A 25,171-nucleotide genomic window follows, 5' to 3' on the forward strand; every position below is an offset into this window, starting at 1 on the left:
CATTTTGTATTTGGGTTTAATACCCAAATGCTAAAATTCATTTGTTTGACCTTAGTTAAGTGGTTTAGAGATTCAACCGATAAAAACTCCTTGCAGGGTTCCACTCTGACGCACCCAGACCCACCTCCCCACCCTGAACAGCTCTGTTCTCTCGCCACCTTGTACTGTGCACACGTTGGATTTAGCCTCATGAATTATGGGTTAAAAAGGACAAATCGGTTCACCTGAAGCTTGTTATTTTTAAAAGGGTCTCTGCAGGTGTGTGTCCTCAAGTTCACGTGTTGATTGAGAGCTCTGCCGTGGGGCTCTGAGCCGCTCCATCTCGATTCACTATGGGAGGCCCCTCCTTGGAGAACTCCCTGGGTCTGGGTGTGAGGGCAGCAGTTGTGCAGTGAGAGGTTTGAGAGGAGACAGCAAAGAAAATGTTAATGAATGATCGCAGGGCTTCATTCTCCATAAAAGCAATTACTGGGATTGATTGTTTCCATGTTTCCTTAGTCACGTTCAGCTTGCTTGTTTCACTCAGATTAAGACAGATGAACACCGAATGCACACAGGCATGTGATGTCAGCAGAATTATCAATGGCACATCGAAGGCCTCTGCCTTCTTGCACAGATGCCATTGGGGGGGGGGTCTCAGCTGGGCTGAAAGGGGATCACGGTCACGATGGGGTGACCATATGGGGCAAGGGTGCATGTTGTGGACCTCGGGGTTTTAGATAATGCATTCTCTCTCTTTCCTTCCCATGCATGGTATAGTGAGGTGGTTTTCCAACTTAAGCCTGCATCAGCATCCCTGGAGGGCTTGTTAAACACAGATGCCTGGGCTCCATCCCCAGAGTTTCTGATTCACTGGGTCTGGCATTGGCCCCAAGAATTTGCCTTTCTGAGAAGTTCCAGGGTGCTGCTGCTACTGGCTCAGAGATCGCATGCTGAGAACCAGTGGGGTAGTCATCAAGAGCATGGACTCGGGGACCAGGCCACAAGACTTTCAATCCCAACTCTACTGTTCACTACCTATGTGATCATGGGCCATTTACTTACCCTCTCTGTGCCTCCGTTTCCTCATCTTTAACACACGGTTGATGATAATAGTTCCTACTTCATAGGATGGTGACAAGGAATAAAGGAATTAGAACTTGGAAGCTCTTAGACCAGTGCCAGGTGTAGAATATGTGCTCTGTGTGCGTTGGATAAATAAATAAAGGAGCCAACCTCTTGGACTGTGAGCGTGTTGGCCCAAGCCTCACTCCTCCAACACCAGCAGCTCCCAGTGGAGTTGCTAGGTCATTTTAGCCGGTAGTCTTCAATCCCATCTCTGGTGGTAGAGAAGGTGAATGCCCTGCTCAGTGCCAGCAGGAGGAAGGCTACATCGACATCCATCAAAATCCTCTTCTCGGGCTTCCCTGGTGGCGCAGTGGTTGAGAGTCCGCCTGCCAATACAGGGGACACGGGTTCGTTCCCCGGTCCGGGAAGATCCCACATGCCGCGGAGCGGCTGGGCCCGTGAGCCATGGCCGCTGAGCCTGCGCGTCCGGAGCCTGTGCTCCGCAACGGGAGAGGCCACAACAGTGAGAGGCCCGCGTACCGCAAAAAACAAACAAACCAAAAAAATCCTCTTCTCAAGCTACGCTAACCCTTATAGTCTACTGAATACATAGAATGGGCTCAAGGAGACGGGGACTCCATGATGGTGTGCATTTGGGGTTTTTCTCCCCTGTGCCGACAGAAAGAGAGGCCACATTTCATGTCAAGTTCAGCTGCAGCCTCATACTGATTTGCTGCCCTCTGTGCAAAGTTGGCTTGATGCCCAGCACTGTTACGTTTTATGCACATGATTTTATTTAACCCTCACAATGTCACTGTTAAGTAATCGTTATTTTACCTGTTTCAATATTGCTGGGGTTCGGACAAGTTCAATGACTTGTCCAAAGTCACATGGCTATCAAGTGATAAATCCAAAACTAAAACAAGTCTGTCTGACTTCAGTAATTTATAATCTTTTTTTTTTTACACCAAATTCTAGATATTTTATTCAAGAGTAAAAAGACAGAAAACAAACACACACACATTCCACCCTGTGTTAGGCAGGATAATGGCTCCCTAAAGATGTATATGTTCAAATTGCTGGAACCTGAATTAAGATTGCACATGGAATGAAGGTTGCTAATTAACTGACTTTACCTTGGAAAGATTATCCTGGGTCACCTGGGTAGGCCTAAGTAACTTATAATCTTAAAGCTCTACGCTACCGCCTCTAGCTTTACATGAATATGTGCATCATGGTTAAGGCTGGTTCCCAGGCATCCAGCAGTGGCAGCTACTCCCTGAAGTGAAGCACCCTGGAACTGGAATTGTCTCTGTTCCAGGGGGTTGCTCTTCTAAAGCCTGTGGTCGGACTCATAAAGCATATTCTTTTGGGAAATGTCCTCTTCGGCGACTTGCCTGATTGCTTAGTTATTCTCTCCGGCCTGACTCCTGGATGAAATCGTGTTCACGTTGCCAAAAAGGTGGCTTTCCTTGCATACAGACATGGAACTAGTATCTTAACATTTCTGATCGTGGACAGTGCTCGCAACCAAACGGTCAGGAGAGCAGCCGGAGGCTAAACTGAAGATGTGAAGAGAGAAAGGACGGTGTGTTGATGAAACTTTTCTTTTTTTCCGTAGTGTTCCTTTCTGCCAAAATTCTCCATTCATATAGAAACCAAGTATGAGGACAACAAAGGAAGCAACAACAGCGTGAGTAGCCCCCTTGCCACCCCACCCCATGCCCCGCCCCAATCCATACCGCGCTCTCCCCTCACGGACTCTGAGAGCCCCTCACAGCTCCTGTGTGGCCAGGGCCAGCAGCACAATCTGTGCCTGGGACCTCAGTGAAGCTCTGGCTTTTCTTCTCATCATTCTGTACTTTCCATGGCCTCTGTGCAGAAATCTCTATCATCTGGAGTGATTGTCTCTGGGGATCAAGAAGGTTGATGGGGACCTTGGAACTCTAGATCATTGGATTGAACACAAATCTTCTCAATGACATTTGCTTAGAAGAATGAATGCAATCAGGTGTATGTGTGCACACATACATGGATACACATATTTTCTGGGCTGTGCATATGTTCACATATTCACACACACACGCACACGAATCCCACCTTAAAAAATCAGCGTAACCCTCCAGCAAACGTTTACCTCGTGAGGCATTCTGACTCTCGCTAAATTTTAGCCAAGAACTTTGTTTATTAGTATTGCTTAAAATTCACTTCTGACCTGGCTTTTGCCCCACCCCTTTCTGTCGGGGTGATACATTTCTAAATCCCCATCCCCTTGGGAGTGGATGGTTTGACCTACAAGAACCTCACCCTGACATTGGGTTGTGGGTTCCATCAGGACGCATTGAGGGAAGAACCTGTATCTAGAAGCTGCAGGGCTTCACTTATTAATTTCTACTTCATTTTCATGTTTTGCATTTGTGGAGAAAGATGAAAATTGAGGCTGTGGCAAAATGAGTAAGAGAGTTCTGACAAGGTGACCCCTTTGGTGCCGTCATTGAGCCAAGGAGATGCAAAACAAGATGCAGGAGGCCAAGGAGATACCTAAGTGCCCAGAAGAACTATCTAAGGTCATAAACGTTGTCAATTTGAAAACCTTTTTTTGTGAAAACAGTCACGGAGATAAACTAAGAAACTCTCTAGAAGGGACAGCTTTGGCCAGGCTGACTCTGGTTCTTCATGTTGACATCTTCTAGAAATTTCCTGCCCTTGGCAAGAACAAATACTTCTAGAAAGTATGGGTGTGTTTGTGCAGAACTCAGGGTGTCCCATTCAAGGTAGAGTCTGCCTGGACAAAGCTTGAGTGGTTCCCAAGAGGAGTCACCCAAGAACTACATTTCATACCAGCATGGTAAGGGAGGACACTGGTTCATTCACTCAGTATTCAACAAGAGCACATCCAGCACTCTCTATTTAGATGTCACTGTGCGAGCTGCATGGATGGTGTTAAAAATTCAGACCTGTTTCTCAAACTCCAGGGACTCATGGTTTAGTTTGGGGGGGAACCAACATATTAAATGACTGAAAACATTAGCGCGTTAATGGGCGTCCCTTCCTTCCGTGTGAAGAGTCACCACTAGCCAACCCTTGGAATGGAAAGCGCTTGAGGAGTGACATTCCATAATGACCCATCTATTCACAGGGACTGCTGTGGCTTGTGCCTGGTCACTTCAGCTTCTTGAACTAAGTTAGGAAACCTGAAGATTATCAGGGGTTGACAAACTACTTTATTTGTAAATAAAGTTATTTTGGAACACAGCTACATTCACTCATCTGTGGATATCTAAGCTGCTTTCATGCTACACCAGCAGAATGAGTACTTACAACAGAGCTCATGTGGTCTGCAAAGCCTAGAATATTTACTACATGGCCCTTTACAGAAAAAAGAGTTTGCTAACCCCTGGTCAGAGAGACTCAGATCAGAATGGCATGCACCACATCTCCAAATTTGACCCCTTGATAGATCCATCCCAGCTGAATGCCTTCTCCAGAGTTCCTGAAACTTGCCAGAGAAGAATGCAACCTGCAAGGGTGCTCTTCCCCCAGTAAGTTCAGGATCCTCAATGGTTAGCGTCCCCTGGTGGTGGGTGACCTAACAGAGCCGTTTAGTCCCGTGTCCTTGTCAACAGCCTGAAATCAGAGGTACTTTGCTGGCCAACTGCGTCAAAGCCTCATTGTCTAAAATAGTGTTGCACAGTGTACCTTGAACCCTTCTTTTCTGATTGGAAAATTAACATGGTTCTTAAAACTTGGAAAACACACACAAAGAAAGCAAAACCAGTAGTAATCCCATACTTCAGAGATAACTGCTGTTAGCATTTTGGTCCATCCTGCAAAGTGTTAATGAATTTACTTTTCAGCCAATTTCCCTAAAATTGACTCATACAACATCCTGTTTTTACCATGTCATGAAGTATCCTTCCCAGTAATATTTAATGGCTGCGCTGCATTCCCTACTTAAGTGTACTTCTTTGAACAGTTGACAGTCACTGGATCTTGAAGTGGTCTTGACCATTTTGATGTAGCTGTAGACCATCAGGAAAAGGGTGATAGAGATCAGACATGCCTGAATTGCTTTTCCTGTCACAATTTTAAAAATACGGGGTGCGGGGGAGGCAAAGGGGTTTAAAACATCTTTTAATCTTTCTAGACAAATCGCCTTGCTTTCTCTTTTTCTCTGTCGCTCTGTCCTGTCTTCATGAAGTTAAAACCCGCTCCGTTTGTAGAGGTATGGAATGGATGTGCGGCCTCGCCTTGATCCTTACAGGACCAGCGTCATCTTCTGGTTTATCCTCAGCTCAGGTCTAATCTAAAAAAAACAAATCACATGGTTATCATTTACTGTCTTGTATCCCCTTTTTTGGCAAGTGCTAGGGTCTTTTCTCTACTCTCCTAGGAATTTAGCTTTGTCACTACTCTCTTAGGAATTTAAAATACCAGGTTAGTCACCCTAAAGGCAGGATCCGTGCTTAGAGTCAGCACCCTCTACCCACGCCAAAGGCCAGTTCTCTCTGAGACTTAGGCTGGCCTGCAAGAGAAGCACAGAACCCCAGGGCACCTGTGGGCAGTCCATGTCAACACAATTTGCTTCCTCTGGGAGAAATGCCAGCTATTGTACCCTGTGTTGCCTCCACCTCCACAACTGGCTGGCTCTGAGGCTGCCCGGGGGAGCCAGCTCCTTATCTCTCTGTCATGGCACCCAACTTGCCCAAGTCCGAGTTCACTGAAGAGGCCCTGCATGTTTTTGCCCAGCCTCTGCCTGGCTCTGATCCATAAATCCCCAGGTCTTGCTTCTGAGCTATTGGACCAGACAGGCCAGCCCCAGCTTGATTAGACTTCTTCTTTGCCAATTCGTCTTCCTCTAATTTCCATATTCAGCAGCAGCTGTTGGTTACCCAGCTGGTTCAAGCTTGGTCCCTGGAGGCAGAAAAGGAAGACTCCATTGGTTTTCATTCACACTTGTTAATGTTTCCAAAGCAGAACTTGAGAAATATATATTTATGTAATAATACTTCATTAAAAGATAGCTTTGTCCAGGGGTTCAAAACTGTCGCCTTAAGCAGATGGTGTGTGCTGGCATGCTCTTTTTCTGTCCAGGGATGAGTATGGAGTTTCTGGTGGGAGGCAGAATTGCTAAAGAAAGCAGGGCAGTGGTGGGTGTTTCTCTCGTCTCACTGCTTTGCCAAATTATTTAATAAACTCAGGCCATTTCTTTGCATTTTCTGGGTATATAGTCTTATCATTCAGCTACCATCCTTCATACTGCTATCTGCACCCTATTTCCTTCCCTACCTGCCAAAACCTTAATGAAATGGATGATGATAAGAAGCAGTAATTAAATTGAAAGACGCTAGTGATAATCATATTGATTACTGATCGAATAGAGTACATGCTGTTATTCTATTATCAATTACCACCTAAGTCATCTTTTTACATGACCCAATATCTAGTGTAAAAATTGGGATATCTAGATTTAAATATCTTCTCCTCCTTGTTAAAATAAAACTAGTATATTTATGATTGAGAAAACCTGTAAACTGTGATTACATTAACCAGGACACAATGGGGAAGTTGTCTTAAATCGAGGCCCATTTGTTTTATGCACATACTGATGAGCAGTCTTTAGGCCTTAATTAGTGCTGAGGAGGATGGCACCATGCCAAAAAGTAAGGCTCTGTTGTTTGTCCAAGGCCATAAATCTAGATCTGGGAGAGTCAGTGCTTATCATTCGAGTGTCAGCTGCTGCCAGGTTACTGTTGTTCATTGTGGTTAATGGGGGGCAGCCTTGCGTCCACTTCCTCTTCCAAACAAAGCAGGTACCACTTAAAAGCAGTGGTTCTCAGCCTTGGCTGCACGTTGGACTCATCTGAGAAGCTTTAACAATGGCTCCTGCTTGGGTTCCACCCATCCTGGGATCCTGATTTAATTGGTCTGGGGTGCAGACTGGTCTAGGGCAGTGCTTCTGACACTATCCCTCTAGGAACACAGAATTCTCCAATCGGAAGTGTGTGGACTTTTTTTTTTTTTTTTTAGTGAAAACGTATGCATTTAGCTACAACATTTGAAATTAAATTGCAGGTATCATAACACTTTGCACCTAAATACTTCAGCACGTTATCTCCTATGAACAAAAGCGTTCTCTCGTTCTCTTGCATAATAATAATACCATATCACATCCAAGAAATGTAATATTGATAGAATAATATTATTCAATATGAGTCCAAATCAAAATTTCTCAAATTATCTCCAAAACATCCTAGCTATTTGTGTTGATACAGGATTCAATCAAGAATCATGGATTTCATTTGATTATCTCTTCTTTTTAGTCTCTTTTAATCTAAATTCTAGAATAGTACCTTTGGCTTTTTTTTCTTAATGATAATGACATTTTTGAAGAGTCCAGGTCAGTTGTCTTGTTTATAATCTGGATTTGTCTGATTGTTTCCTCGCGATTAGATTCATAACAAACATCTTTGGCAAGAATACTACAGAAGTAATGTTGTTTACTTCCCATTGCGTCACATCAGGAGGTTCATATGCCATTGCCCTGTTATTGGTGATGCTAAATTTGATCACTTATTTAAGGTGGTGTCTTCTAGAACTCTTCATTGCAAAGGTACATTTTTCCTTTGAAATTAATAAGTAATCTGCAGAGTAATCGGGAATGAGCATATTTAACAAGCTCTTATGGTTATTCTTTTTTTAAAATTTTTATTGGAGTATAGGTGCTTTACAATGTTGTATTTGTTTCTTGCTGTACAGCAAAGTGATTCAGTTATACGTATACATATATCTGCTCTTTTTTGGATTTCCTTCCCATTTAGGTCACCACAGATCATTGAGTAGGGTTCCCTGTGCTAAACAGTAGGTTCTCATTAGTTATCTATCTTATACTTAGTAGTGTATGTATGTCAATCCCAATCTCCCAATTTGTCCCACCTCCTCCTTCCCCCCTTGGTAACCGTAAGTTTGTTCTCTACATCTGTGACTCCATTTCTGCTTTGTCAATAAGTTCATCTGTACCATTTTTCTAGATTCCACATAGAAGTGTGTGTGGCCTCTTAGAGTCTACCCTCCAGTCAAACCTGATATGTTCTTTTTGGAGGGCGTAGGATATGCCATCCCCACCCCATCTGAGGATCTAGACCAATGATTCTCAATCATGGCTGCATATTAAAGTGACGTGGGAAGCTTTAGACTTGCTGATGCCACCGTCCCACTCCCCAGGATTCTGATTTCATTTGTCTGGGATTGGGGTCCAGTCACTGGGATTTGTAGAGCTCCCACAGGGGAACCTAAGAGCCATCAAGGCTGAGAACTACAGATTTAAACGAAATATTAAGTGCTATTTAAAACCAACAGTGAATACTTAGGAAATCAGGTTCTCCAAATTTCTTCACTTCTTCATACCCTTGCAAACAGAACAGTTTACAAAAAGCATATTTATAACCACCACCACCCCCCACACACGATAAAGGGGCCGGGGGGCACTATATTTCTTCTCATTAGCCATTATTCCTCAGCAGTGAAACTTCTCTGACCAGATAGAAAGCATGTCCAGTTTAGTTCCTGGAAGCATGAGGCTCTGTCCTTCACAGAGCTGTCCTTGGAAATTGCCTAGAAAAAGTTTTTGGATTTTTTTTTTATATAAATGTATTTATTTTATTTATTTATTTTTGGCTGTGTTGGGTCTTTTTTGCTGCGCGCAGGCTTTCTCTAGTTGCGGCGAGTGGGGCTACTCTTCGTTGCGGTGCACAGGCTTCTCATTGCGGTGGCCTCTCTCGTTGCGGAGCATGGGCTCTAGGTGCGCGGGCTTCAGGAGTTGTGGCGCACGGGCTTAGTTGCTCCGCGGCATGTGGGATCCTCCTGGACCAGGGCTTGAACCCGTGTCCCCTGCATTGGCAGGCAGATTCTTAACCACTTCGTCACCAGGGAAGTCCCCAAGTTTGGGGAATTTATTTAGTTTCTAGTTCAGCTATGTCATAATGAAAAGACACAAAGTTGTTCTTTGTGAAACAAAAAGCTATGTATTGAAACCCCAGCTCTATGACTTAAGCAATGGAGTCTTGGCTTCTTCATCGAGAAAATAGAATAAATAATGCTTGCATCACAGTGTGGAGGATTTGTCCAGGTTAATTTACCTGGAAGCACTTCTTAAACTGTAAAGTGCTATACAAATATTAGGTATTGCTTCAGTTATGGTCCTACCCTGGGATTAACTACGTTACAGATGATTCTCTAATGAGACTCTGCTTTTGTCTGAATTGTCAATTAACCATTTCTGGTCAACAAATTTTGAGTACCTACTATGTGCCAGGCATTGTAAGAGGCAATGAGGATACAGCAATAAGACACATAAGGTCTCCAGTACTCATGGAATGGGGGAAGCACATAATAAGCAAGTAAACAAAGGATTCCAGTTGTAGGAAGTGCTAAGAAGGCGATAAATAGGATGGAGGGGAGCTCAGCTAGAAGCCATGTGGTCAGGAAACGCCTCTCAGAAGAGGTGACAAATCCATGTGAGACCTGAGGCTGGGAAGGAGCCGACCCTCTGAAGGGTTGTCCAGGCAAGGGGACTGTTGTAAGCTGAGTTTGTGTCCCCCCAGAATTCATGTTGGAGTACCTGAGACTATAACTGTGTTTGAAGATAAGGCTTTTAAAGAGGTGATTAAGTTAAAAGGAGGCCGTTAGGGTGGGCCCTAATCCAATCTGACTGTTATCCTTCAAAGAGGAAACTTGGATACACAAAACCAGGGACGTGCAAGCACAGAGGAGAGACCACATGAGGATGACCATGTGAGGACACAGCAGAAAGCTGGCCATACTAGACCAAGGAGAGAGGTCTCAGAAGAAACCAAACCTGCCAACACCTTGATCTTGGACTTCCAGCCTCCAGAACTCTGAGAAAATGGAATTGCGTTGTTTAAGCCACTCCATCTGTGGTATTTTGTTATAGCAACCCTAGCACACTAATACAGGGACAAGAAGGGCAAAGGCCCAAGCCCCTGATGCAGCCTGGCATAATCCAGGAACTGTCAGAAAACCAGCAGCCGGAACACTAGGGATGAGAGCAGACTGGTAGGAAATGAGATGGAGGAAGTAACAGAAGCCAGATCGTGTAAAACCTATGAGGCCGTAGCTAGAGGCTGGATTTTAGCGCAGTGGGAAGTTATGCGGGGATTTTAAACAAAGGAGAGACATGATATTTAGGGTTTGTTTCTTTTTTTAATAAATTTTTTAGTTTGGAATTGTCTTAAATTTACACTAATGTTGCAAAGATGGTGCAGAGAGTTCTCATATAGCCTTTACCCAGCTTCCCCTAAATGTTAACATCTTATATAACCATGAATCATTTTTCAAAACTGCAGACTTGATTCAGATTTCACCAGTTTTCCCACTAATGTCCTTTTTCTGTTCCAGCATCCAGTTTAGGATGCCCAGTTACAGTGTGTGATTTATGTCTTTCAACGTTTGTTCTGGCCACTCTGTGGAGGGTGGTGGGAGGACGGCAGGAATAGAAGCAGGGATTCCAGTTGGCAGCAGGTGCAAGAATCCAGACCAAAGATGATGGTGGCTTGGGCTGGAGAGACAGCAGTGGATAAAGATAGGTGTATTTTGGAAACAGACTGACTTTCTTTGAGGGTTGATGCATCAGATGGGGGCAAAGTAAGGATGACCTCAGGATTTCTAGCTTTGTCTTTGGACCCTGAGTGGGTGGTAGGGAACAGTGCAGGAGAAGCAGGAAGTCAAGTGCCCCAGTAGGGACACAATCAGTTTGAGATACCAATGAGACTTCCAAGTGGAAACGGTAGGTAAGGAGTTGGATATATGAATCTGGAGTTCAGAGAGAGGTGTAAGGTCATAATTCAGAGATAGAAATAAGTGAGGTTATTTAGGAAGAGGAGTGACAGAAAAAGGAAAGTTCTGGTTGCTCCAGGATGGAGAGCACACTGGCCCTGAGAAGGACTTTCCCATGGCTTTCAATCCAGTTTCTGAGTATTTTCTTTTCTCCTTGGTTAAGACCAAGTCATTTTCAGTCACTGAGTTGTGCTTGATTTTAGGGAGCTAGATTATCTCAGTCAACTACATAGGTCCACCTGAGAAATCTAGTTTCTTCCCCTGGATGGGTGTCTTCTTTGGATGAATTGAGGAAACATTTCAATATTTTGACTTGGCTCAATTTGCATTGCCTTGGAGAGATGGCCAAAAGAGTTCTCCTCCTGACCACAAATAGTTCCCACTGGAAGTTACCAACCGACAAAGAGGGGATTTCACCATCCAAGGAGAGCTCTATTTATTGAGGATTTGTTATTGCAATAGTCGTCATGAAGTTCATTTCATTAGTATTAGTATTTGTATTGATGTTAAAATCAAGAGGGCAGTATGGATGGATGTAGGGTAAAATAATTTATTTACCCATTTCAAAATGTACTAAAATTAATTTGTAAAGCAGGGGAGCCCATGAGAACCGTAGAATCCATATTTACGAGCCTTCCTTAAATGGCTTCTAATTGAGGATTAGAGAAAGGAAAAAGCATTTGCTTTATTTTTAGACATGATGTCTTCAACTTAACCTTAGATTATTATAACCAGCCACCTACAAAATCTGCAGTTTTCTCGAATAAGTCATCAGAACATGCTGAAAAGAAGTTTGCACAAAACACCCCCATTTGCAGTTTTGAAGGATTATTATCCATTTTGGTACATGAAGTGGAAAAGTCAGTGTCCTTACTCAGTCTGTGTCTAATAGTATCATTTTGAGGACAATGGAAAACATTATATTTCATTCCTTAAGATGTTGCCTTTGCTCTTTGTGGTACAGTTTGCCATCTGAGAGCTAGATGTTAAAAAAAAAAACAAACATGTGGGCAAAAAGTGCCTCTATCCAGCATGAGGACTAGCTCTCGAATTGAGGAGAATCACGATGCAGGTTACCTCTGCCTTCAGGGAAGCTAGAGATTATTGGTAGTAATCATTATTATTAATAGATATAGCTCAAAGTAGTATTCGCTTTCTGTGTAGGCCTGGCTCACTGGTGCTCTGGTAAATCTAAAAAAGACCTGACTGTGCTGACCAGTTAGTACTAAGGGTTAAGAAGACAGTTAACCAAACTGGTCAAAAGCAGCAACATCAAAGGGACGAGCCTGAATTCATGGTTAGGAAACCAGTGGACAAAGCCAGAGAAGCAATACCAAGTGTCAAGGTCTAGGTGACCATTTTACAGCTACCATAGTAATAATTGATTCAAGCCCGAGTCACCAATGGTTGCTAAAACCATTGAGTGAAACAGTATTTGGGAACAGGAATTTACACTGCCTCCAAGTATCATCCCAGAGATTATTTATTAATTATGAACAGTGGAGAAATCTAGTGGGATGCCATCAAGTAAGCAAATTTTACATTGCCAATAATAGGACAGAATGACATAATGTGCCTCCCATTGTGATACACTGAGGACACAGTGTCACAAATCATAATATGGATTATCCTTGCCAAAAATATTTAACCTGAATCCAATCAGGAGGAAGCAATCAGACAAATCCAAACTGAGGGACACTCCACAAAGCAACTAGCCAAAAATCCTGAAAACAGAATGTGTCATCAAAGACCAAAACAAAACAAAAGCCTGGGGGACTGCCGTAGATTAAAGGAGTCTAAAGGAATTCGACAAGTGAATTTAACACCTAATCCTTGATTAGATTCTGGATTAACAAAAGGGGTGGACTTGTGCAGGACACAGAAAAGATACTATAAGACAATTGGGAAATGAATCTGGACTATATATTACATAATAGTGTGGTATAGTATTGAGTCAATATTAAATTTCTTGCCTGTGATTATTATGTTGTAGATATATAGGAGAATGTCCTTGTTCTTAGAAATACATGCTGACGTATTTAGGAAGGAAGTACCATGCAACGTACTTTTACTCTCATATGGTTCAGCCAAAAAAATTTATATGTGTGTGTTTTTCCTTCTTTAAAAAAGTCTTGGGGTCTTCCCTGGTGGCGCAATGGCTGAGAGTCTGCCTGCCGATGCAGGGGACACGGGTTCATGCCCCGGTCTGGGAAGATCCCACGTTCCACGGAGCGGCTGGGCCCGTGAGCCATGGCCGCTGAGCCTGCGGGTCCGGAGCCTGTGCTCCGCAACGGGAGAGGCCACAACAGTGAGAGGCCCGCATACCGCAAAAAAAAAAAAAAAAAGTCTTATAAAAATAGAGGAACTATTCACATGTTGCAATGAGATGTCAAATAACTTAAAGTTACACAGTGAGTTTTTCTTTTTTTGTAGTCACGAAGCAGAAGCTTTCAGTCTTCTCTCCCTTTTTGGTGATATCCTGATTTCATTAATGAAACAGCAAAATAATTAGCCTAATCATAAATATTATCAGCATCAACACTGATTCTATTCACCCAAAAGATGTTTACAAAGAGGAGATTTTTTGAATTGCAGAAGCCCTAGGTTCTCTCTTGTAATTTCACACTCTGGGCTGTGTCTTGAAGTTTTGAAAAGGCAGATGGAGATGATTCAGACTAGACTTCTAAGTGTACAACCCTCCTAAGGGTTAGAGCCCAGGTTATGTACCACCATAGATATTTGTATACTACCCTATTTGCATCCCTCCAAGTACAGCCCTTATCAACCTATATAGTAATTGCTCATTTAACTGCCTCTCTAACCCATTCAAAGCTCTCTGAAGGCAGACACCATCATTAATACCAACACAGCCTTAAGGCACCTAGGAACAATCTAATTTTTATAGACAAAATTTTGTTGAAGGGCATAACAGAGACCTGAATACATGATAAATACTCCATGTTCATGGCTGGAAAGACTAAATACAATAAAGAAGTAAATTATTTCCTAAATTAATCTCCAAATTAAATGTAATTCCAATCAAAACACCAACAGGATTGTCATAAAATTGAATGTAAAATTCATATGGAGGAATAAAAGTCCAAAAACAGCCAGTATAATTTTTGAATAAAGAACAAGGAGGGAGATTCATCATACCAGATAGCATAACCATAGTTAAGTGTGGTATTGGCACAAAGATAGAAATAGACCCAAGCTGATAATGAGAGTTTGATACATAGTAGTTAAGGCAGCTTGGAAAGATAAATTTCTCAGGAAATGACATTGGGTCAATTGACATTTCATATGGAAAAAATAAAATATTAGATCCCTACCTCTCACCATGTTAAAAAAACAAAAACAAAAAACTCCTAAAGGAATTTATAAACTTGAGTGAGGGAAGTCATTTAAGAATACTGTTGGGACATAGAGAATGGACTTGAGGACACGGGGAGGGGGAAGGGTAAGCTGGGACGAAGTGAGAGAGTGGCATGGACATATATACACTACCAAATGTAAAATAGATAGCTAGTGGGAAGCAGCCACATAGCACAGGGAAATCAGCTCGGTGCTTTGTGACCACCTAGAGGGCTGAGATAGGGAGGGTGGGAGGGACATGTAAGAGGGAAGAGATATGGGGATATATGTATATGTATAGCTGATTCACTTTGTTATAAAGCAGAAACTAACACACCATTGTAAAACAATTATACTCCAATAAAGATGTTAATAAATAAATAAAACGCTATAATAAATAATATATATATATATATATATATATATATATATATATATATATATATATATATATATATATATATATATATATAGTTGGGACTTCCCTGGTGGCGCAGTGGTTAAGAATCCGCCTGCCAATGCAGGGGACATGGGTTCGAGCCCTGGTCCGGGACGATCCCACATACCGTGGTGCAGCTAAGCCTGTGTGCCACAACTGCTGAGCCTGTGCTTTAGAGCCCGTGAGCCACGACTACTGAAGCCCACCCACCTAGGGCCTGTGGTCCACAACAACAGAAATCACCGCAGTGAGAAGCCTGCACACTGCAATGAAGAATAATCCCCGCTCGTCACAACTAGAGAAAGCCCACATACAGCAACAAAGACCCAACACAGCCGAATATTAATTAATTAATTTTAAAAAATATATTGTTTATGGATACATTTACATATTGTACAAAATATAAAGTTTATGAAAATATAGACCAGATTCACAACAAATTTATGATAGCTGTCAGCATGGAATAGAAAGGAAAAGGACTTTAACTTTAAATGTGAAACTTTCTTTGAATAAAGAAAGAAAGAAAAGAAGGGGCAGAATCAAATATGGCAAACCATTTACATGGGTTCATTTTGAGCGGTGAGTAGTGACTCTTTATTATATGATCCTTGGTATTCTTCTGGCCATTGGTCTTTTTTTAAAAAATTTTATTGAAATATAGTTGATTTACAATGTTGTGTTAATTTCTGCTGTAGAGCAAATTGATTCAGTTATACACATATATATTCTTTTTCATATTCTTTTCCATTATCGTTTATCAGAGGATTAAAAAAATTTTTTTTTGAATTTTATTTTATTTATTTGTTTATACAGCAGGTTCTCATTAGTTATCTATTTTCTACATATTAGTGTATATATGTCAATCCCAATCTCCCAATTCATCACACCACCACCCCCCCACCCGCCGCTTTCCCCCTTTGGTGTCCATATGTTCTCTACATCTGTGTCTCTATTTCTGCCCTGCAAACCGGTTCATCTGTGCCATTTTTCTAGGTTCCACATATATGCGTTAATATACGATATTTGTTTTTCTCTTTCTGATTTACCTCACTCTGTATGACAGTCTCTAGATCCATCCACGTCTCTACAAATGACCCAATTTTGTTCCTTTTTATGGCTGAGTAATATTCCAGTGTATATATGTACCACATGTTTATCCATTCATCTGTCGATGGGCATTTAGGTTGCTTCCATGACCTGGCTATTGTAAATAGTGCTGCAATGAACATTGGGGTGCATGTGTCTTTTTGAATTATGGTTTTCTCTGCGTATATATGCCCAGTAGTGGGATTTCTGGGTCATATGGTACTTCTATTTTTAGTTTTTTAAGGACCCTCCATTACTGTTCTCCATAGTGGCTGTATCAATTTACATTCCCAGCAAGAGTGCAAGAGGGCTCCCTTTTCTCCACACCCTCTCCAGCATTTGTTGTTTGTAGATTTTCTGTTGATGCCCATTCTAACTGGTGTGAGGTGATACCTCATTGTAGTTTTGATTTGCATTTCTCTAATAATTAGTGATGTTGAGCAGCTTTTCATGTGCTTCTTGGCCATTGTATGTCTTCTTTGGAGAAATGTCTATTAAGGTCTTATGCCCATTTTTGGATTGGGTTGTTTGTTTTTTTTAATATTGAGCTTCATGAGCTGTTTATATATTTTAAAGATTAATCCTTTGTCCATTGATTTGTTTGCAGATATTTTCTCCCATTCTGAGGGTTGTCTTTTCGTCTTCTTTGTAGTTTCCTTTGCTTTGCAAAAGCTTTCAAGTTTCATCAGGTCCCAGTTGTTTATTTTTGTTTTTATTTCCATTACTCTAGGAGGTGGATCAAAAAAGATCTTACTGTGATTTATGTCAAAGAGTGTTCTTCCTGTGTTTTCCTCTAAGAGTTTTGTAGTGTCCGGTCTTACATTTAGGTCTCTAATCCATTTTGAGTTTATTTTTGTGTATTGTGTTAGGGAGTGTTCTAATTTCATTCTTTCACATGTAGCTGTCCAGTTTTCCCAGCACCACTTATTGAAGGGGCTGTCTTGTCTCTATTGAGTATCCTTTCCTCCTTTGTCATAGATTAGTTGACAATAGGTGCATGGGTTTATCTCTAGGCTTTCTATCCTGTTCCATTGATCTATATTTCTGTTTTTGTGCCAGTACCATATTGTCTTGATTACTGTAGCTTTGTAGTATAGTCTGAAGTCAGGGAGTCTGATTCCTCCGGCTCCATTTTTTTCCCTCAGTCTTTTTCTTCCCAAAGACTGCTTTGGCGGGACTTCCCTTGTGGTGCAGTGGTTAAGAATCCGCCTGCCAATGCAGGGGACATGGGTTCAAGCCCTGGTCCGGGAAGATCCGACATGCCGCAGAGCAGCTAAGTCTGTACGCCACAACTACTGAGCCTGCGCTCTAGAGCCTGCGAGCCACAACTACTGAGCCCACGTGCCACAACTAGTGAAGCCCGCGCACCTAGAGCCTGTGCTCCGCAACAAGAGAAGGCACTGCAATGAGAAGCCCGTGCACCTCAACGAAGAGTAGCCCCCACTCACTGCAACTAGAGAAAGACCACGCACAGCAACGAAGACCTAATGCAGACAAAAATAAATAAATAAAATAAATAAAAAATTAAAAAAAAAAAGACTGCTTTGGCTATTTGGGGTTTTTTGTGTCTCCATACAAATTTTAAGATTTTTTATTCTAGTTCTGTAAAAAATGCCACTGGTAATTTGATAGGGATTGCATTGAATCTGTAGATTGCTTTGAGTAGTATAGTTGTTTTCACAATATTTATTCTTCCAATCCAAGAACATGGTATATCTCTCCATCTGTTTGTGTCACCTTTGATTTCTTTCATGTGTCTTATAGTTTTCGGAGTACAGGTCTTTTACCTCCTTAGGTAGATTTATTCCTAGGTATTTTATTCTTTTTGTTGCAATGGTGAATGGGATTGTTTCCTTAATTTCTCTTTCTGATCTTTCATTGTTAGTGTGTAGGAATGCAAGAGATTTCTATGCATTAATTTTCTATCCTGCAACCTTACCAAATTCATTGATGACCTCTAGTAGTTTTCTGGTGGCATCTTTAGGATTCTCTATGTATAGTATCATGTTGTCTGCAAACAGTGACAGTTTTCCTTCTTTTTTTCTGATTTGTATTCCTTTTATTTCTTTTTCTTCTCTGATTGCCGTGGCTAGGACTTCCAAAACTTGTGTTGAATAATAGTGGAAAGAGTGGACATCCTTGCTGTGTTTCTGATCTTAGAGGAAATGTTCTCAGTTTTTCACCATTGAGAATGATGTTGGCTGTGAGTTTGTTGTATATGGCCTTTATTATGTTGAGGTAGATTCCCTCTATGCCCACTTTCTGGAGAGTTTTTATCATAAATGGGTGTTGAATTTTATCAGAAGCTTTTTCTGCATCTATTGAGATGATCATATGGTTTTTATTCTTCAATTTGTTAATATGGTGTATCACATTGATTGATTTGCAGATATTGAAGAATCCTTGCATTCCTGGGATAAATCCCACTTGATCATGGTGTATGATCCTTTTAATGTGTTGTTGGATGCTGTTTGCTAGTATTTTGTTGAGGATTTTTGCATCTATATTCATCAGTGATATTGGTCTGTAATTTTCTTTCTTTGTAGTACCTTTGTCTGGTTTTGGTATCAGGGTGATGGTGGCCTCATAGAATGAGTTTGGGAGTGTTCCTTCCTCTGCAATTTTTTGGAAGAGTTTGAGAAGGATGGGTGTTAGCTCTTCTCTAAGTGTTTGATAGAATTCACCTGTGAAGCCATCTGGTCCTGGACTTTTGTTTGTTGGAAGATTTTTTTTTTTTTTTTTGCGGTACGCGGGCCTCTCACCGCTGTGGCCTCTCTCGTTGCGGAGCACAGGCTCCGGACGCGCAGGCTCAGCGGCCACGGCTCATGGGCCCAGCCGCTCCGTGGCATGTGGGATCCTCCCAGACCGGGTCACGAACCCGTGTCCCCTGCATTGGCAGGCAGACTCTCAACCACTGCACCACCAGGGAAGCCCTGTTGGAAGATTTTTAATCACAGTTTCAATTTCCTTACTTGTGATTGGTCTGTTCATATTTTCTATTTCTTCTTGGTTCAGTCTTGGAAGGTTATACCTTTCTAAGAATTTGTCCATTTCTTCCAGGTTGTCCATTTTATTGGCATAGAGTTGCTTGTAGTAGTCTCTTAGGATGCTTTGTATTTCTACTGTGTCTGTTGTAACTTCTCCTTTTTCATTTCTAATTTTATTGATTTGAGTCCTCTCCCTCTTTTTCTTGCTGAGACTGACTAAAGGTTTATCAATTTTGTTTATCTTCTCAAAGAACCAGCTTCTAGTTTTATTGATCTTTGCTATTTTTTTCTTTGTTTCTATTTCATTTATTTCTGCTCTTGACCTTTATGATTTCTTTCCTTCTACTAACTTTGGGTTTTGTTTGTTCTTCTTTCTCTTTTTCCTTTAGGTGTAAGGTTAGATGGTTTATTTGAGATTTTTCTTGTTTCCTGAGGTAGGCTTGTAGTGCTATAAACTTCCCTCTTAGAATTGCTTTTCTGCATCCCATAGGTTTTGGATCGTCATGTTTTTGTAGTAATTTGTCTCTAGGTATTTTTTGATTTCCTCTTTGATTTCTTCAGTGATCTCTTGGTTATTTAGTAACCTATTGTTTAGCCTCCATGTGTTTGTGTTTTTTACGGGTTTGTTTTCCCTGTAATCGATTTCTAATCTCATAAGGTTGTGGTCGGAAAAGATGCTAGATATGATTTCAGTTTTCTTAAATTTACCGAGGCTTGATTTGTGACCCAAGATGTGATCTATCCTGGAGAATGTTCCGTGTGCACTTGAATATGGACTTTTTTTTTTTTTTTTTGCGGTACGCAGGCCTCTCACTGTTGTGGCCTCTCCCGTTGCGGAGCACAGGCTCCGGACGCGCAGGCTCAGCGGCCATGGTTCACGGGCCCAGGCACTCCATGGCATGTGGGATCTTCCCGGACCGGGGCACGAACCCGTGTCCCCTGCATCGACAGGTGGACTCTCAACCACTGCGCCACCAGGGAAGCCCCGTGTGCACTTGAGAAGAAAGTGTAATCTGCTGTTTTTGGATGGAATGTCCTATATATATCAATTAAATCTATCTGGTCTATTGTGTCATTTAAAGCTTGTGTTTCCCTATTAATTTTGTTTGGATAATCTGTCCATTGGTGTAAGTGAGGTGTTAAAAGTCCCCCACTATTATTGTGTTACTGTCGATTTCCTCTTTTATAGCTGTTAGCAGTCGCCTTATGTATTGAGGTGCTCCTATGTTGGGTGCATAATTATTTATAGCTGTTATATCTTCTTCTTGGATTGATCCCTTGATCATTATGTAGTGTCCTTCCTTGTCTCTTGTAACATTCTTTATTTTAAAGTCTATTTTATCTGATATGAGTATTGCTATCCAGCTTTCTTTTGATTTCCATTTGCATGGAATATCTTTTTCCATCCCCTCACTTTCAGTCTGTATGTGTCCCTAGGTCTGAAGTGGGTCTCTTGTAGACAGCATATATATGGGTCTTGTTTTTGTATCCATTCAGCAAGCCTGTGTCTTTTGGTTGGAGCATTTAATCCATTCACATTTAAGGTAATTATCGATATGTATGTTCCTATTACCATTTTCTTAATTGTTAGGGGTTTGCTTTTGTAGGTCCTTTTCTTCTCTTGTGTTTCCTATGTAGAGAAGTTCCTTTAGCATTTGTTGTAGAGCTGGTTTGGTGGTGCTGACTTCTTTTAGCTTTTGCTTGTCTGTAAAGCTTTTGGTTTCTCCGTCGAATCTGAATGAGATCCTTGCCAGGTAGAGTAATCTTGGTTGTAGTTTATTCCCTTTCATCACTTTAAAAATATCATGCCACTCCCTTCTGGCCTACACAGTTTCTGCTGAGAAATCAGCTGTTAACCTTATAGGAGTTCCCTTGTGTGTTATTTGTTGTTTTTCCCTTGTTGCTTTCAGTAATTTTTCTTTGTGTTTAATTTTTGTCAGTTTGATTACTGTGTGTCTTGGCGTGTTTATCCTTGGTTTTATCCTACCTGGGACTCTCTGTGCTTCCTGGACTTGGGTGGCTATTTCCTTTCCCACATTAGGGAAGTTTTCGACTATAATCTCTTCAAATATTTTCTCTGGTCCTTTCTCTCTCGCTTCTCCTTCTGGGACCCCTGTAATGCGAATGTTGTTGTGTTTAATGTCCCAGAAGTCTCTTAGGCTTTCTTCATTTCTTTTCCTTCTTTTCTCTTTATTCTGTTCTGCAGCAGTGAATTCCACCATTCTGTCTTCCAGGTCACTTATCCGTTCTTCTGCCTCAGTTATTCTGCTATTGATTCCTTCCAGTGTATTTTTCTTTCAGTTATTGTATTGTTCATCTCTGTTTGTTTGTTCTTTAATTCTTCTAGGTCTTTGTTCTTTAATTCTTCTAGGTCTTTGTTATACATTTCTTGCATCTTCTTGATCTTTGCCTCCATTTTTTTTCCGAGTTCCTGGATCATCTTCACTATCATTATTCTGAATTCTTTTTCTGGAAGATTGCCTATCTCCACTTCATTTAGTTGTTTTTCTGGGGTTTTATCTTGTTCCTTCATCTGGTACAAAGTCCTGTGTGTTTTCATTTTGTCTGTCTTTCTGTGAATGTGGTTTTCCTTCCACAGGCTGTAGAATTGTAATTCTTCATGCTTCTGCTGCCTGCCCTCTGGTGGATGAAGCAATCTAAGAGGCTTGTGCAAGCTTCCTGATGGGAGGCACTGGTGGTGGGTAGAGCTGGCTGTTGCTCTGGTGGGCAGAGCTCAGTAACACTTTAATCTGCTTGTCTGCTGATGGGTGGGGCTGGGTTCCCTCCCTGTTGGTTGTTTGGCCTGAGGCAACCCAGCACTGGAGCCTACCTGGCTCTTTGGTGGGGCTAATAGCAGACTCTGGGAGGGCTCAGCCAAGGAGTACTTCCCAGAACTTCTGCTGCCAGTGTCCTTGTCCCCACAGTGAGCCACAGCCACCCCCGCCTCTGCAGGAGACCCTCCAACACTAGCAGGTAGGTCTGGTTCAGTCTCCTGTGGGGTCACTGCTCCTTCCCCTGGGTCCTGATACACACACTACTTTGTGTGTGCCCTCCAATAGTGGAGTCTCTGTTTCCCCCAGTCCTGTCGAAGTCCTACAGTCAAATCCCACTAGCCTTCAAAATCTGATTCTCTAGGAATTTCTCCTCCCGTTGCCGGACCCCAGGTTGGGAAGCCTGACGTGGGGCTCAGAACCTTCACTCCAGTGGGTGGACTTCTGTGGTATAAGTGTTCTCCAGTTTGTGAGTCACCCACCCACCAGTTATGGTATTTGACTTTATTGTGATTGCACCCCTCCTACCATCTCATTGTGGCTTCTCTTTTTTCTGTCTTTGGATGTGGGGTATCTTTTTTGGTGAGTTCCAGTGTCTTCCTGTCGATGATTATTCAGCAGTTAGTTGTGATTCTGGTGCTCTTGCAAGAGGGAGTGAGCACACGTCCTTCTACTCCTCCATCTTGAACCAACCTCTATCATAGGGTATTGAATATAGTTCCCTGGATGTCGGTCTTTTGAGGTTTGAAAAAGATATTCATCCAACTCTTCTGTTCCATGAGACTCAAACCTCTTCTATTTTCTGTAAAATCCATCCTCAGTTCCTGTCACTTTGCAGTTGCTTCCCAAATATTTGGCTTTTTCTTTCCCCCTCAGAAGAGACCTAATTACTGTGGGAAAACAGTGCACTTCACTTAAAAAAAAAAGACACAGCTTTCCTGTTTATTTACCTAGAGCTTTGTGTTTATGTTTGTTGAGCCCAGTTGTTGGTAGCTCAGTGAATGGATTGCTTAAAACAGATGGTGACCGACAACCTTTGGGTCTTGGAGCCATTTGAATGAGGACACTTTAGGAACCTGCCAAAAGCTCGCAGCTGGCCAGGCCCATTTAGCAGATAATATACTAGATTCAGAGAACTCACTGGCCTTGAACCAAACAGGATCCAAAGCAGAGCTCTGGAGCTCAGTGATAATGGGACTTCATTGTCCTGAACTTCCCCAGCAGTGAAAAGGGGAAAACAATGCCCACCTCAGAGGATGATTGGGAGGATTCAGTGAGAGGATGCATGTCATATACTCCATAACAGTTGTTCTTTTCTTCTCTCTAACTTCAGTTATGCTTTGTGGAAACCACTTCAGAGTTAGACCCTTGGCAAGTAGGAGATCTGCAAGTGGGGAAATTAATCAGGTTAGTTCTTTTGGAGTGAAGGTGCCACGTTCTCACATTTCCTGTAGTCCCTGCTCCTTTTCTACCATCCAGGAAGGGGCATCCTCAGACATCAGTTGGGAAGTCATGTGTTTCTGGGAGCTTTTGAGTTCACTTTTCCAAGGTGAAGGAGGGGAGTGGTCACTGGCCAGAGCCCTGGACCTGCAACCTGTTGGCCTCCTGCCTGGAAGTTCTGGTTTCAGAATCCATCCTTCCTCGGCTCTCAGTCACCTGGAGGGGATCCTGATTGGCACATCTTGACCCCAAGAGGTGACAAGCCACCTGTCCTACTGCTCCAAAGTAGTCATCAACAGCATAGAGGCTGAATGGTGAAGAGGTGAAGGCTGCAGGCACTGGAGTCAGACCAATTGGGTTTGATTCCTGGGTCAGCCACTTAGCAGCTAGTTAAGCATGTTATTCACCTCTTTGTACCCCTGTAAATGGATATAATAATAGTCCCTACTTATCAGGTACTTGTGAAGATTAAATGTGTTAATCATGAAAAGCACTCAGAACAGTGCGTGGTCCACCCCGTCCTACTCAACGTGTTATTATTATTGGTGTTCCCATATTTCATCAAGTCCAAGGTGGCCATTGTTTTCAATCTTTAACAGCCCTACAAATGAAACGTGTGTTAGTCGATGGCATCGTGCAGTGATCAGTGGCAACATTTTTCTTTTTTGGTGGTATAACTGGTAGTGTCTTGGGTTCAATGAATTGAGCATGAGACCTCCTTCTGCACAGGATGTTGAGACGTCTGAATAGTGAACTTAAGCCAGAAGATTGTGTGCATATGAAGTGTGAACACTGTTCCGGATTCTGTTGAAGAAAAGGCATTGAATAAATAAGCTCTTCAGTCATCCAGGCCTGGAAGGTTGCTTAACTTTTTCCAGGGCACTGATCCGCTTCCTCATGACGCAAAGGACTTGATAGAGGTCCGAAAAAGGATCACTTGAATCTTCCCACTCTTAGATTCAGAGCCTTCATCTTTATAAAATGAATTTCTCTCTAAAATCCCTGGGTGTTATCTATCTGATTAACACCTCCAAGGACAAAAGTCTCCACTAGTATTTTAGTCTTTCAAAAGAAAAAAAAAAAGTGCGGCAAGGGGATGATGATAGCTGACCTTACAGAAAAGAAGTTAATGATTTCCAATGGACATGGTTTCAAAGCAATTTTTTCCTTTTGATGCACTGAAAGCATTGCTTCCATCTGCTCCTCTGCTTGTATACAGACTCTGTATTTGAACCAAGCAGCATGTCAGCTGTTGCCCACCAAATTCTGTACTTGATCTTCTGAGACGGATAGTAATTCTGTCTGAACGATACTAAGCTATTAAATCAAATTTAAATCACATTTCCCCACTAATACCTATTGAAAACCTGTTTCTAGTCCATCAGGCTTTACAGCCTTTCAGTACATAAACTTAGTAAATACAAACTTCATGGAGCTGCATCTGAAAATCTTTCATCTTGTTTCCAGCCCTTTAAGGAGACAGTCATAAATACCTTTGGAATATGCAGACCATTATGTGGAGTAATAATTTTCTTTGGCTATGCCAATCAGATGATTAATAAATAGATGTTGAAAAGCATCAGCTAAATGCCGTCATGGAGTAGATACTCGGGTGAAACCGAATAATTGGCTTTTTGGTGCTGAAGAGTTTTATTATCACTCATACCTAAGTTCAAAGGAAATCAGAAATCTGTCATGAGTTTGAGTTTGTTATTAACTCAACTTCACCTTGGTTGGCTTGTCAAAACCAGAGTGAAGTATTGAAATAAAATATGAAGCGTATTAGGGAAGAAGCTCAGCAATGAAGGACACTGGAAAGAATGATTTTTCTAGTAACTTAATTTTTTTTTTTGGCGGTACGCGGGCCTCTCACTGTTGTGGCCTCTCCCGTTGCGGAGCACAGGCTCCGGACGCGCAGGCTCAGCGGCCATGGCTCACGGGCCCAGCTGCTCTGCGGCACGTGGGATCTTCCCGGACCGGGTCACGAACCCTTGTCCCGTGCATCGGCAGGCGGACTCTCAACCACTGCGCCACCAGGGAAGCCCTAGTAACTTAATTTTGATCTATGGGTGAAGCCTTGTTTTCAGCACCCAGCTAAATTTGCTTAGAACCATCTGAGTCTCTTGAAATAGATGATGTTAAACCAGCTACACCAGTTGCACACATGGTATGCCTTTGTTGAGACTTTTTGT

General features: G+C 42.0%; 1 protein-coding gene across 1 annotated transcript in view; it reads left to right on the plus strand.

Moving 5' to 3' along the window:
• Positions 1-25,171, plus strand: part of PITPNC1 (phosphatidylinositol transfer protein cytoplasmic 1) — a 253,667-nt gene that overhangs the window by 161,124 nt on the left and 67,372 nt on the right. Inside the window, exon 5 of the mRNA XM_082860482.1 lies at positions 2,669-2,740. Within this exon, the coding sequence (XP_082716608.1) occupies positions 2,669-2,740 (72 nt within the window). The remainder of the gene's footprint in view (positions 1-2,668; positions 2,741-25,171) is intronic.

The sequence above is a fragment of the Leucopleurus acutus genome (assembly GCF_964270905.1).
Source record: "Leucopleurus acutus genome assembly, chromosome: 19".
Lineage (NCBI taxonomy): Eukaryota > Metazoa > Chordata > Mammalia > Artiodactyla > Delphinidae > Leucopleurus > Leucopleurus acutus.